Source organism: Sciurus carolinensis, chromosome 3 (genome assembly GCF_902686445.1).
Source record: "Sciurus carolinensis chromosome 3, mSciCar1.2, whole genome shotgun sequence".
NCBI classification, from domain to species: Eukaryota; Metazoa; Chordata; class Mammalia; order Rodentia; family Sciuridae; genus Sciurus; species Sciurus carolinensis.
Window position 1 is genome coordinate 23,201,654 of NC_062215.1, and position 15,272 is coordinate 23,216,925.

The 15,272-nt window shown below is 45.4% G+C and overlaps 1 protein-coding gene across 2 annotated transcripts in view; it reads right to left on the minus strand.

Annotated features, from left to right (window-relative positions):
• Nucleotides 1–9,456: 9,456 nt before the first annotated feature.
• Nucleotides 9,457–15,272, minus strand: part of Lasp1 (LIM and SH3 protein 1) — a 39,171-nt gene continuing 33,355 nt past the window's right edge. For both annotated transcript variants that reach the window (XM_047546369.1, XM_047546370.1), the window contains exons 5-7: nt 14,304–14,451; nt 13,847–13,950; nt 9,457–12,588 (exon numbers count right to left, since the gene is read on the minus strand). In XM_047546369.1, the coding sequence (XP_047402325.1) occupies nt 12,415–12,588; nt 13,847–13,950; nt 14,304–14,451 (426 nt within the window). In that variant the 3' untranslated portion in view covers nt 9,457–12,414. The remainder of the gene's footprint in view (nt 12,589–13,846; nt 13,951–14,303; nt 14,452–15,272) is intronic.

Consider the following 15,272-nt stretch of genomic DNA (forward strand, 5'->3'; position numbering starts at 1 on the left):
TAGATTTGTTTATCAAAACATTGAGATTCCAAGCTAAGATTATTTGGGAGGAAAGAGGAAAATAAAGAAAAAAGTAAAAGTTAATATAGGGAATACTTTAAAGATCTTACTAAGTAGATACTAAATTTCACATTTTTAGAAAAATGACATTTCGCATTATGAAGTTTCTTTGAATTACCCAAGTTTGCAAAAGAAGCGAGGTTTAATTTAAAACACCTTTGATCTAGATTTGGAATCTCATTATACCCTTGAACCAGCATGACTTGCTGCTGCAAATTCTTTTAAATTCACATTATTTTATTACTCTCAGTAATTGTGAGATTATTTTCTCCTCCCCCCACCAAAAAAAAAATTTGGAACATAAAAAATGTGATGTATTCTTTGGATGCTGCAGGTAAATGGTATCATTTTATTACAAATAAAAAGCAATTGACAAATTATTCATTGAATTATTAATAGAGACAGTCAGGCGTGGTGTTCCATGTTTGCAATCTCAGAGATTTGGGAGGCTGAGGCAGGAGGATCTCAAGCTGAAAAATAGTCTTAGCAATTTAGAGTAACCTTGTCTTCTCAAAATAAGTTAAAAGGACTGGGAATGTGACTAGGTGGTCAAGTGCCCCAGTACCAAATAAATAAATATTAATAGAGACGATATTTGCAAATTTGCAGTTTCTATAATTCACTGGTCTAGTTTTTTGCTGAATACATTTGTCATCAGGAATAATGTGTAGTATCAAATTTTAAAGTGGGAGGTTAACTTGCAAAAGCATTTATTATTATCATTAGTACTGATAGTAAGTGATGGTATGGCAAGTCACATTGCCCCCCAAAAAGGAACTTTTGCAAAAAAAGAAAAATAAAGTCTAATACATTAAGAGAATGTCAATCTCTAACTCTACTTTTTTCCTTTTTATAGTGATTTCCTCAGTTTCCTTTGACTTTTTGATTCATAGGATGATTTTTACTAGAAGGCAAGCTCAAAACACATCATTATATTTATCTTTATTATTGTTTCTCAGACACAACCATTACTACCACAACAGTACTAATAATAAACTAATGATGTTACTTTTCTTGGAAACTAATTGAAAGTTTATATCTCATGATAAATACTTCATGCCTTATGAAACCATAGGACATCTATCCTTAACACATTTTTGGATGATTCCTTCTGCCCCTCAACTTTATCCTATTCACAATGTGGGCATTAAATGACCCACTTGGGTTCAGGTATCCAAGAAGTCCAGCATTGCTTATCAGGCTGTTCTCCACAGCTCGAACAACAGGCACCTATCACATTCCCATCCTATGTTGACTCAACATGCTTACAGTTCTTTCGTTAGTAACAAAGATTTTATTGCCAGGATAAGTATTCACTTTCAGAGATTAAAGCAAGTACGAGGTGCCCAGTAAAATGTGCAACCGAAAGAATCATCTTACATCAATAAAAATCAAGCACTAAATTCTGCATGTGATTTTTACTCAAGGGTCAACCTCTTTATATGAATAGTACTCAATTGCATGATTACAGATTTTTAGGTCAATAAATACTGGGAGGTAAAATGCTAAAAAGCCTCTGGTTACTGGACACCTTACTAGCCATGTGACTTCTGTAGCAATTCCACTACCAAGTAGCTGGGAAGCCTGTAAGAAATAAGGACATTTATGCACATTCCTTGGTTTATTGTGGCCTCACTAAGATAGGAAATATGTTGTGAAAGGTAGCCATGTTAGACACAGGTTAAAAGAAAAACATAACAAAGAACACTTTTTTTTTTCATCAAGAAAACAACTGTAACTCCAGAAAATTTGTCAAGTAATAAGACTTTTCAAAACAACAAAAATAAACCAATTGTTTAGCCTTTGAAAAGATCTTTAATTAAAAAAAAATGATAGACATTCAAAGATCACTGCTTTCTTAAAGGTGCATAAAATAGAAAATATACATTGTTATTTCAGAAGCATTGTATTTATGGTAAAATGTATGATTCCTAAAAATTTAATACTTGCTAAATTTTATTTAATGTTATTTATTTGTATTAATAAAATTAAGTTAAAATTGGAAACATTTCCAACTTGTTCCGTTTGTCATTATGCAAGTCACTGAGTTTCTTGTGGGGAAACTTACTTTCATTTCATTTGTTAACTTTCATTTGTTAATTACAGCTCTAGTATGATAAAAAATGAACTTTTTTTTTTTTTTTTTGGCAGTGGATTGAATCCAGGGTGTTACACCTGCTAGGCACACACACACTTTACTACTGAGTTACACCCTGCAACTCCAAGAATTGTCTTAATAAAAAGCAATATTACAATGAATGAATCTTTCCTCTTTTAGGATTTTCTCAGGAATTTTGTCACAGCAATAAGAAGCTAACTAACACATGTTTCTTAACCTTATGTGATGCTAATTTTTTGCTAAGTAATTCACAATTACTCAGAGATGTCTTTACAACATTTGACATCAGCCAAATGCAATCCTCATTTTATTGGACGTGATTGCCTACAAAATAGGTTTGTAAAATTTTTACAAAACTTTATATTCCTGGGGCTGGGTTTGTAGCGCAGTGGTAGAGCGCTTACCTAGCATGTGTGAGGCACTGGGTTTGATTCTCAGCAACACGTATAAATAAATAAAGGTCCATTGACTACTAAAAAAAATTTTTTTTAAACTTTACAGAAATAATTTTTTCAATGTTTTATTATTGAGAATGCCAATGTATAAATAGTTTAAAAGTGAAAAAAAAAAATATTCCCAGCTACTAGGGAGGATAAAGTAAGCAGGAGGATCCCTTGAGCCCAGAAATTCCAGACCAGGCTAGGTAACATAGTGAGATCTCCCCCATCATAAATTTTTTTTTTTAATGAATTTATCATACTGGGGATATAACTCAGATGGTAGAGTGCTTGCCTTGCAAGCACAAGGCTCTGGGTCCAATGTCCAGCAACACAAAAAAATAAAAATAAAAAAATAAAGAATTTATCAAAACAACCCAATAAAACCCTGTTATAAACTGGCATGTTATAGCAAGAATACATAGGCATGGGGCTGGAGTTGTGGCTCAGTGGTAGAGCGCTTGCCTGGCATGCATGAGGCCTTGGGTTTGATGCTCAGCACCACATATAAATAAATAAACGAAAGATCCAATGACAACTAAAAAATATATTTAAAAAAATACACAGGCATGAAGTTATAAAACTTCTATTTTTTTTTTTGTGGCAGTGCTAGGGATTGAACCCAGGGCCTTGCGCTTGTGAGGCAAGCAGTCTACCAACTGAGCCATATCCCCAGCCCCTAGTTTTATTTTTTACAGTACTGGGGATAAAGTCTTAAAACTCTTTCCAAAATGCATTCCTTCCTTCCTTCCTTCCTTTCTTCCTTCCTTCCTTCCTTCCTTCCTTCCTTCTCTCTCTCTCTTTCTTTCTTTCTTTTTTTCTTTCTTTCTTTCATATTTTGGTGCCAGGGATTGAACTCAGGGGCACTTAATCATTGAACCACATTCCCAATCCTTTTTTTTATTTCATTTAGAGATAGGGTATCACTGAGTTGCTTAAGCCCTCACTAAATTGCTGAGGCTGGCTTTAAACTCCTTCTGTCTCAACATCCCCAGCTACTGGGATTAGAGGCATATGTCACTGCGCCTGGCTCAAAATGTATTTATTTCTTAAAACTGTGCTATTTCACAATAGAAAAGATGGGTAAGCTTTCTGTCCTTAAAATGTGACTAATACCAGAGGCATATATATGTATATATATCTGGTGTATGACTAAAACTGGCTTTTTATTCCCCACCAAATTGATTTGTTTGAATTTTGTATGGATACAGACTGAAGAACCTTGATCTCATAAAAGACTTCAGAGTAAGCTTGGTTAGAGACTATACTATGAAGATGTAACCATCATAATTAACTATGTACTTTGGATTTCTCCAAAATACTAGCATTTGCCTAGGTAAGGATGTATAGTTGCTATCTTGTCTTGAAATAGAAAATTAAATTACAGTTTGAAACACATTTTTATGTGTTTATGCCAAAGAGTCAGGGGAATATTTTAGTGGGAAATATTCAGGACCCCACTGACAGTCATCCCTGAATGTATCAATGTTCAGAGAGATCCAGGCTTCTTTTATTAGTGTGTCTGGCAATTACTTATCTTTTTGTTACATACTACCATATAGAATTGTACTTGTTAATATTTTTTAACAGTTTAGGCAAATTATTACACACACACACACACACACATACACACACGTACGCACGCACATATATAACTGGAATAAATAAATACTGTTATTTTCTCTTCAAAACGCACCTGTTGGTGCCAAAAAAATTGATTTTGCAGTTCAATTTTCATTGTAAAATGTCATGTTCGGGCCAGGGGCAGTGGCATATGTCTGTCTGTAATCCCAGCAATTTGGGATTGGATTTGCAGGAGAATCACAAGTTTAAGGCCCGCTTGGGCAATTTAGCAAGACCCTGTCTCAAAATAAAAAAGACCCTTGGGATGTAGCTCAGTGGTAAAACACTCCTGGGTTCAATACCCAGTACTAAAAAAATGTTGTATTAGGTAGAGCGAGCAGAAAGGAATTGTTGATAAATTACTAAGAGTTTGTTCTAATGGGAATTCTGTTCTCACTGAGGTAGTTTCCAATGACAATACCTCTTAGAAAAATTCTACAATTTTAAAATGGGAAGGCACATTATCAGTTTTCTAGTCTAATCCTCTCATCTGACAGAATAAAATAAAGCCCTAGAGTTTAAATGAAATATTGAAGGTCACATAATTTGTTGTCAAGACAACAGTGTTTTTACTTGTTTCAGAACTTCATTTTGTTTTGTTTATTTTTATTTTTATTTTTCCAGTACTGAGGATTGAACCCAGTAGTATTCTACCACTAAACTACATCCCCAGGCCTTTTTATTTTGAGACAGCATCTTGATAAATTGCTGAGGCTGGCCTTGAATTTACAATCCTCATGTCTTAGCCTCCCAAGACCCTGGTGTTATAGGTGTGTGTCGCCACACTTAGTATTAATTTTTTTTAAGAGGTGGGAGTCTTGCTTTGTTGCTCAGGCTGGCCCTGAAATCTTGGGCTCAAGCAATCCTCTTGCCTCAGCCTCCAGAATAGCCAAGACTATAGGAGTCATGCACAACTTTGTCCCAGATTTAAAATGCAAATTTTCCATTTTAATTGTGACATATAATGTTTCAATTTTATTTCTTTTAAGAACAGCAATTGAACACAATATTATTACAAAAATTATTAATTTAATATTTCTCCTTTTAGACACCACAGATTGGGGGACCAATTCTACTCTCAGTGCCAAAATTAGTAAATGAGTTTATTCAACCCTAATTGGATAGGGAAATACATTGACAGTTCCCTTTTTCCCAAAAAACGGAACGTTTTATAAAAAAAAAAAAAAAAAAAAAAAAAAACACTCACTTTGGGGTAGGAGGCTTTTCCTAAATAAGTATAGCTATTTTGTTTCAATAATTTATAATCAGACATACAGAATAAGATCTATCCATTTCACTTTTTAAATGAAAAGCTGGGGGCACAGATGGCATGAGATGGAGAAGAAATAATAAATCTTAAAAACTCAAATGACATATTTCTTCTGGCCAGAGAGCGAGACAAGGGAAACCACACAACCCCAGATTGTGCAATCTGTAAAAACACTGATAAGACAGGCGACTTGAACTTGTTCTTGAACTTACAAGGGAACGCTTGTGTGTGGAACTGGAAGGAAAGAAGGTATTTCAGCTTCAAGAGCAGTAGCATTTAGACCTAAGGAAAGGCTACCCAAATGGATTTTTGAGCAGTTCTCCACTTTAATGAGTCTACATTTCAACTTTCTGTATTCTCACCACGCTCAAACGCATGCAGCATCTGCCAGCCATGCCCCTGAATCCCTGATGTCCCAGTAAGTGAGTGCCTCTGCTTCTGCCTCACAAAGCCCCTTGTTTGCCAGGGGGTTAACCATGTCCGGAAGGCTCTGGAAGAAGTCTGCTGGGCAGCAGGACTGCCGTTGTTGTTGATAAGAGGCCTCTTGTTGGACTGTGACAGGAGCTGTGAGAAACCAGAAACAAAAAGGCTCAGATGGGAACCCAGCAAAGGGGTTCTAGGACTGTTCAGACTAGGAAAAGGATTTGGAGTTCCTTCCTCCTCCCTGCCAAATTCCACAGTTGGGAAAAATGGACATCTCCCCCTAAAACCCACCCCAAGTAAATTTCATTTGTTATCTTTTCCTCAAGTAAGAATGAGTCGCCAATGAATTAATTAATACCATCACACCAGCATGGCTGTAAACCGCTCTGCTGGCATATAGAGTCGTTTTACCTTTAATTGCCTGGAGAAAATGAACAATTTGGCTGTGCACCTAACTTGAAGAGGAAATTAGGAAAGGATATTTCCTCCCTGCCATTCACGTCACTCAAGCCCATCCTATTTTTAATCCTGTGCATTGTGGGTTTATTTTTAATTTTAAAAATCACATTTTAAATTAGGCTCTAAAGAAAGAAGCTTGTGTTTCTTATTCTTTTCAGAGCAGTTCAAGAAATGCTACATCCGTGCATCTGAGAAATAAATAGGAAAACAAGCTCTCTTTTCATTTCGTTTTTGAATCAATACCCGAAATAATGACCAGAAGCAAAAATCCACCGGTGCGTCAGCAAGCAGGATGCTCGGCCCTTCAGCTCCATTCTTCCCCTCTGAGCTGTTCTCCCGCAGGCTCCCAGCGGCAGCTCCCGGCCACTAGAGCAGATAGATAATGTAGGACAGAATGACCAAGCCTATGATGGCAAAGAACATCAGGATGAAAATATCCAGCATTGTGTAGTCCTAGGCCAAAAGGCCTCTGGATTCTGTAAAATGTGAGCTGCGAGCACCAAGGTTGCAGTCCGTGCAGAGAAATGGCTCCTCTTCCCTCGTTCCTGTCCCCTCCCCCTCCTGGGAACCTGAGACTGAGATGCCGTGGTTCCATCAGCAGTTAACAACCCCCCCCCCCAACCCCACACACACACACCACAGTCAACCAATCACAAAGCCTGAGGATGGGTGACCAGGGAACTGCTAGAATTAAACCAGGCAGAACTGAAGAGGCTCAATTTTTTCCCAGGAACCTAGCCCCACTTTGTATGGAAATGTGTACTGCATTTCGATACACAGTATTTATATGGAGTCTACCTGCTGGGGAAGTGGGAGGGGGTAAGAATGCTCTCCAGATCCTCTAGGTATGGATTCTCCTGACTTCTTCTTCTTTTTCTCTCTCACACATCTCTGGGAAATTATCTCAGAAAAATGATGGCTAGCAGTGGGTGATCCATTGGCAAGTTCAGAAGGTCACAATCTCGGTGGGATGTGGATAAAGGTCTCATGTGAGTCTCAGATGGAATCCCTAGGGATGGTGCTAGCATCTGAGTCCTATACTGTGGCAGATACTGCAGGAAAGGTGTAATTTCAGCCTGGTGCAAGTCTTTTCTATACGATGCTCAGAGATAGCCAGGAACTTCCCTAATATCTCATAGTTTAGTAACAGCAGGGATGGAGACTCACAACTCCAAAGTCCACACTCTCTCCTGACTGCTCTGCTCCATTTGCAGTACATTTTGTTCACAAGACTTTATTTACTTCTGTGCCATTGTCACTGCTTTGTTTTCTCTTCAAAGCTCAACACCGGTGTTATCCACAAAGAGGACACTGAAAAATTCTCAGGCCCATCCCTGCGTAGTAAGTACCTAGAAAGGCGAATTCAAGTGGTTTCTTCTGAGGGAAAAGGTGTAATGCCTTATTATGTTTTTAAGACTCATTTGACTTTTGTTGCTTTGTGCCTTTTTGTAAGTCTCAGCTATTTCCTATTAAAATGTCCCTGAGATATCTCTGAGACCTAGTCTCCAATTTTTCAAAGCATTTGAGGGTTAGGATCGGTAACCCCTTCATATCACTAGGCCTCAGGAACTTAGGCCACTTCCCAAAGGGGGTCTAGAAATACCTCTGAGCACAGAGCCTCAGTGAGGCTCTGATGCCCTCCAAAGCCCAATGCCCTCCAAAGCCCAAGGCCTCCTCCATTCACTCTGAAAGTGAAACATCCAGGGGAGAAACCAGGGAAAGGGACCCTGCATTTCCGCAGAGGGATCCAGTCAACAAACCAGATTTCCCAACTCATTTCCTCCTACTGGGAACATAATATGTTCATTTAGAGGCTGTGGTTATCAGTATTGCCTTTTATCACCCAGTCCCACCTCAGGTACTTCCCGAACTGCTCTAGATGTCAAATTCAGGTCATCTCAGTCTTCTGATTACAAACACTCCACTCAGGCTCTAGTGATACATGCCTGTAACCCTAAGTGACTCAGGAGGCTGTGAAGAGGATCACAAGTTCAAAGCCAGCCTCGGCATGTTAGCAAGGCTGTTAGCAACTTTGTAAGACCCTGTCTCAAAATAAAAAATAAAAAGGACCGGGGATGTGGCTCAGTGGTTAAGCACCCCTGGGTTCAATCCCAAGTACGAGAAACATTCAGCTTGAAGGAAGTCCTTTCCCTCTGCTACCCTGCCCCTCTTATGAAGCTACAGGATAAGACAAGAAACTTTCAGTGGCATGGCACAGAACAGGAGCAGGAGCCCTGGAGACTGGTTCCCTTTCCTACCATGGTTCTTCTCCCGGCCCCACTGAGTAAGAGGGAAGGCCTGAGGTCAGAGACCCTGGGCACCTGCAGCAAAACCTGGAGCATCAGCAATGCTTACAGAGAGCTCACAGGGCAGGGGCACCACCACTGGCTGTGTGAGACCAAGCATCACATCAAGGTAGTTACTTCCTGTACAGACTCTAAGGAAGATCAAAGGAAAGAGACATGCAAAGATCAAAGGAAAGATCACATTCCTAAGGCACTGAGAAGACGGCCTTGAGTTGCCAGGCCAACTTACCATCAGTTTTACCCCACGCCTTTTCCCACCATGGGGCATCCCAGATCCTGTCATTTTACTCCTCAAACATGCTGAGTTCCCACCACCTCCTCTGCAGCAGCACTGGAACTGCTCCTGAGCTTACTTGTTAGTTCTGAGTATATGTTAAGCAGCTCCATGTGGGTCCCTGGACAGGTCCCAGGGATGTAAAGATGAATTTGACCCATCACCTGCCCTGCGGGGCACTGGCTGGGGGGGGAGGCAGTCATCACTACAGAAGCTGGACAGTATAAGGAAACCGTGAGCTCTGGGAGTATCACCAAGTCATGCAGAGGGATGAGTGGCAAAGCCAGGAGCAGCCTGGGAAGAAGGAATGTTCCCCGCAGCAGGAAGCGGATGCCAAACCCAGGTGGGCAGCAAACTGCCCCTTGGCTTCCAGAGAGTACTATCCCTAAGGGCCAGCAGGGATCCCTGTTGGCACTGGGGCCAATGCCCCCAAGCTGACAGGCCACACATACACCAGCACCTGAGCCAAAGATGAAACCAAGTCAGCAGGTAAAAATTATATTTTTATTTGAGTCACCAGGAGAGTTTCACTTGTGGTTCAAGTCAAATGTTCAGAATCACAACAGGCCAGAAAGATCTGATCCCGAGCACAAGCCCACAAGGGAGGGGACCAAATAGACCCAAAAGACAACAACCCCATATAAAAAGATGAGTGGGTGGCTTCATGCACACACGCACGCACACACACACATACACACACACACACACTCACACACAAAAACGAATGAAATGTTTGGACAGAGGTGAATTTCACAGGGTCACTTGTTTCTTTTTAAATACAGGTTTGTGGGGTGGTATTTCATTATTTTTTTTCCAGCTATTAAAAAAAGGCCCAAAAGTGCATGTGTGAAGGGGAAAAAGGCAGAAATGAAGCGATAAAGGAGTTTTCCCTGGAGGGATGCGAAGGGGGTGGGGGCCAGGAAGCAGTGTTGGGAGAATCCACACTTTCCATACGGGGCCTTCTGGCATGGTAGGATTGGTCCACAAAACATGTTCCCAGGTATCATCCTTCCTGGGTTAGATTGGCTACAAGACCTCTGTGAAGGTCAAAGGTCAGGGGCTCAGCCCAGCCCTTGGGGTTCTGTGCTCTTCTAAGAGTGCAAGGTTCTGGGAAGAAACACAGGCTCCAGCTACTCTGGGTCCCCTCAGCACCAGTGTGACAGTGCCTCCTCTCTGGGGGTGTGTGAGAAAGTGTCCCCTATTTTTAGGACTTCACACAGGAAGAATAGGAGCTGGCTTGCCTTGTTTTGGAAGTCCAGCTGAGTGAAATAGGCTGCTGGCTCCTCTTGGGGGAGGTGGCACCCGCCTCCCAACCACAGTCCCTGCAACAGGATGTGTCCCTGACCTCTAGCCCCAGATCCACATTGTGCTTTGAGATCAAGAGGAAACAGAGTGGATCGGCACCTCCCTGGAGGCTGCTCCCCCAATATTCTCCCTCTGTCTGGCCTGTCCCCCAAATTGTCCAATAGGATACTCCACCTGCCCTTTACCTAAAGTGGGGCCAGAAAGGAAAAGGAACTGCTCAGGCAGGGGCTCCTCCCAGCCACTTCCTCAACCTCTGATCTGGAGTGAATATTCCCAAATCAACTGGGAGCCACTGACAGGCCACTCATGCAGCCAGGGTTGCTTAATTGGCCACCATCTTGGGGCCCTAGCCCTCACCTGCAGGGTGCAAGTGTACAATGGGACCAGGTGCCACCTGTAGGGCAGGGGTGTGAATCAGGGGTAGAGCACTTGCCTAGTATTGAAGAAGCCCTGGGCTCTATCCCAGCACTGCAGCGGGGAGGGGGTGCCAGCTGCAGGGCCTGGTCAGACTAAGGGTGAAGAAGGGGGAGAGGGGAACACAGAGAAGTGACAAGAAAACCCAGAGATGAATAAAGCCAGGTGAGGGGTAACCCAACCCCCAGCCCCGAGAAGGAACTTGGATGTAGCACCATCTTGCCCTTCCTCATCCCAGAGTCTGTGCTTCGTTTTGGAGCCCCGGGACCCACTCTGTTGCTTCCAGTGGACATTATGCAAGGGGAGGGCTTGAGGGGAGAGCCACGGTTGGGCACCACAGTGTGGGTGACCAGAACCTTCTGGTGTCCTACTCAGCAGTCCCAGGCACGGGGAGAGAACAGGCCCACACCAAGTCTTCCCCTCCTCTCCCCAGCAAGCGACAGACGCAGCAGCAACCCCCAACTCCATGACCACTGACACTGCTGCTCTGCACACTGAACAGGGGGCATGGGGGTCTCCTCACTCAGATGGGGGGAAGCCAAAGAGAACACGAAGAGCTTCTCTCCACGAGGGTCCTTCCTGCTTACTGTGAGTTTAAGGAAAATATCAGGGGCAGAGAGCTCTGCATCCCTCCCTCCCTCACATGCACACACACACACAGGCACACACACACACACACACACGCCTTGCACACAAGCCCAGAGACACCAGCAGACATGTACCCTGGTCTCCTGTCATCCTCACACTTCCCTGTTACAGATACCTGCACACACGCTTGCTCCTGCCACAGCAAGCCAAGCTGTGGAGAGGCAGAGCTGGCCTGGCACAGCTCCAGGCCCACTTGGCACTGGGCAGGGGCGGGGACGCCATGGGGGCCCAGACCTCTTGCCATGAAGAGGGAGGAGTGTGGCTGACTCAGACCCTAGGCGAGGCATCCATGTCCTCGGAGCACAGCTTCCAGTCTGGGAGGCAAAGGAGTCCCTGGAGCCCAGGGGTGGAAGTGGGGCAAAGGGGCTGTGGGAACGCCCTGCTCCCCTCCTTCCCCGCTCCTTCCCGCGGCTGCCCCTGAAGAAAGGCAAGAGCTTGACCCAAGCTGTGCTTCCCGGGGGCTCTTTGTCTGCTGCCCCCCATCTGTGGGGTCACAGTGCAGGGAGTACATGTGGGGTAGGACTTGGTCCCCAGCAGGGCTCCGAGTTCCTTTTGCAGCCCCTGAGGAGGCAGAGGGGAGGGAGGGAAACCCCGCGGTGAGCTGGCAGCCCCCACACGACAGCAGAGCCCTGTCCGCCCCGCCCAGGGATGTACACAGCCCTGCCTGGGGGTCCTGGGGGTCTGGGGCTTGCCCAGCACTGGAATGTCTGGGAGTGTGAGGAGCTGGCCAGGAGGGTCTAAGGGGCTGAAGGGAGGAGAGAAGCCGGGGCCACAGAGGTCTCCGTTCCAGCCCGCCCACCCCGTGGGCCTTGCCCTCCCCCAGAGCAGCCCATGCCTGTTCCATCCAGAGAGAAACCAAGAAGTCAGTCCAGGGGAAAACCTGCCAGAGGAAGGAGCCCGCGAAAGTGGCAGAACAAGGCTTCGGGTGGCAAAAGAAGCTGGAGGAGGGGTGGGAATAAACAAGCTGTCGCAGATCGTAAAAGACAGAGACACTGAAGGGTGGACGGGTCACGCCCCAGGACGGATGCGATGTCATGGAATGCACTGAAGACGGGGTGGGGAGGGTGCCGCGGGGCTCAGATGGCCTCCACATAGTTGGCCGGCAGCATCCCTGTGTCACCGGTGCGCTCCACCGTCCCATACATCCAGCCGTCGTCGATCTGCTGCACGTTGACAATGGTGTCCCCGTCTTGAAAGGAGACCTCGTCCTCGTCGGCAGCACTATAGTCATACACCGCGCGGTACCGCTTCTGGGGGTGGGGGTGCACAGTCAGCCTGGGGCCCTGGAGCCAGCTGGCTCTCCTGGGCCCCCGCTTTCTTTCTTTCTTTTTGCTGGGGTTAGAACCCAGGACCTTGCAGATGCTAGGCAAGTGATCGACCCCCCAGCTTGCTTCTGACCCCTGCATTTCTTTCTAACTCTCCAGGACCCCGGAGCACACCCAGGAAAGCAGTGAACCAAGAGATGGAGGACCAGGGCTGTGATCTGCCACCAGTTTTCTTGTGTCTGGGCCTCCCTTCTGAGAGTTTCCACCCTTTTACAATGTATTTGGCATTGACTAAGGGCCAGACACAGGGCAGGCTGAGGATACCCTCACCCACCCCACTGCCCCTACCAAGCATGAGGTAAGGTCTCACAGGCAAGATGTCGAGGTTATGTTTAAAAATGTGACAATAAATTAAAAACTGAATAAAATAAATAAAAATGTGACAATTGCTGTTCACTAGTATTTGAATTATTATAAATGTTTCTTTTTGATGTCATGACTAGCCTGACTTCACTTAAAAGTTGGGGACAAAGACCTTCCTTGAGAGAAAAATCTTGAGCAGACATGAGATGTCTATCAGGCTCCATTTTCCAAACCTCAACCAAAATCTGTGCAAACCCAGCCAGGCATGGTGGCACACGCCTGTAATCCCAGAGGCTCAGGAGGCTGAGGCAGAAGGATCGTGAGTTCAAAGCCAGCCTTAGCAACAGCGAGGTGCTAAGCAACTTGGTGAGACCCTGTGTCTTAAATAGAGTACAAGACAGGGATGGGGATGTAGCTCAGTGGTTGAGTGCCTCTGGGTCCAATAACCCATACCAAAAAAAAAAAAAAAAAAAAAAAAAATCTGTGTAAACCCCAGGTCAGGGAAACATCTAGTAGATGCATATGACATCTGTTGGCAGAGCCCTTAGAGGCAGGGATTAGCTGAATCAGAAGGACTTCGGGGTTATCCCCATGGAAAGCAGGGTCCAGATCTGGAAGATCCCAAGCAGAAAGGTGCTTTGTGTGCACCCAGGGAGCCAGAGCAGAGAAGCAGCAGGACAGGAGGAGCGACTCGCCTGATACACCAGGCCCCAGCCCCATTCAGACCTGGCCTGGACCACCACACTTCCTCTCAGTGGAGCTGAGACCCCTGATCCCCACACAGGGACAGAGGTCAGGAGAACCTAGGGACTGTGTCCAGGAGGCCTTCCCGGAGGCTCCAGTCCTTCTGGGGTCTGTCCCATCATCTAGAGTTACTCACCCCGCCCCCGCCTGGGGCGCTCCGCTGTATGGAGACCGGGGCTGCAGGTTCCTTGTAGCCACCATAGGATGGAGTGGCCTGCTGCTGCTGGGGCTGCTGGTAGACTGGAAAGTGGGAGGAGAGAGGGCTCAGAAAGTGATCTGTCAAAGCCCGCCCCTCCCGGATCCCCCTCCATGAGGCCAATGTCACGAATTTCCACCCCACCCCCAGCCCTCGCAGCTCTGCCTGTGTGCAGGGACACACAGCCCCTGGTGTCAGGGATTCCCCAGCAGGGGCTGTGTGTCTTCACATGCTGGGGGCTGCGCTCCTGATGCCCCAGCCCAGCTTATGCCTGACCCCAGGACCCGTGCTCTTGGTGGGGTTGGTGCCTGCGGGTGTGCATATGGCCCTTCTTCAGCCCCCTACTCGCTCTCTCAGGCCTGGCCTCGGGGCCTGTACCCCACAGGGCCACACCCACCAGGGGCGCTGGTCGGGACATGGTGAGGCTGCTGCTGCTGCTCCTGGGGCCTCCGGTAGCTATCCTGGGCGTCCCGGCGCTCTGGTTCCACGCCCTCGCCCCCACTGGGGCCCATGCGGCTCTTCTCAAACTCCTCATGGTATTTTATCTGCAGGGGCAGAGGATCAGGTGAGCGCTCCCACAGCAAACCCATCAGTCTCCTTCAGTGCCACACAAGACCCTGGGATGGAGAAGGGAGCCTAGGAGTTCAAGGTCAGCCTGGGCAAGACAGTAAAACCCCATCTCAACAAAGATCCTGGGGTGGGAGACCCTCTGTGGGCTCCAGGCAGGCACAGCACTACTACCTGTGTGCATTTGGACACACCTGTAAAATGGGACATCAGTGTCTAGCTCAGGAGCTGGAGGATGCAAGGAGATGACAGCTATAAAAGGGCCGTGGCATGACAGCATCAGATGAATGTGAACTGTTATTTGTAAATATGTGCCTGTGGCAGGGACTGGGGCTTCCCTGCTTCATCCTGGTTGACAATAGCAGCAACTCCCGTTTATTGAGCTCTTACTATGTGCCAGGCACCGTGCTAGGTGGTTTATGTCACAGGCTCCCATTTTCTCTGATCAGCACCTCCTGGGAGTTTGTTGATCCCTTCTTGCCAAAAGACTTCAACTGCATACTGCTGTTGTTGACCTGTATCTTTATTTTACTTATTTATTTATTTAGTAGTACTAGGGTCAAACCCAGGGTCTCACATACCCTAGGCAAGTGCTCAACCATGATCCCCAATCAGCTTACACATATGTGTGTGTATGTGTGTGTGTGTGTATATAAATATATATATATATATATATATATATATATATATATATTTTTTTTTTTTTTTTTTTTTTTTGGTGGTGGTGCTGGGGATTAGAACCCAGGGCCTTGTGCATGCAAGGCAAGCACTTTACCAACTGAGCTATATCCCCAGCTCT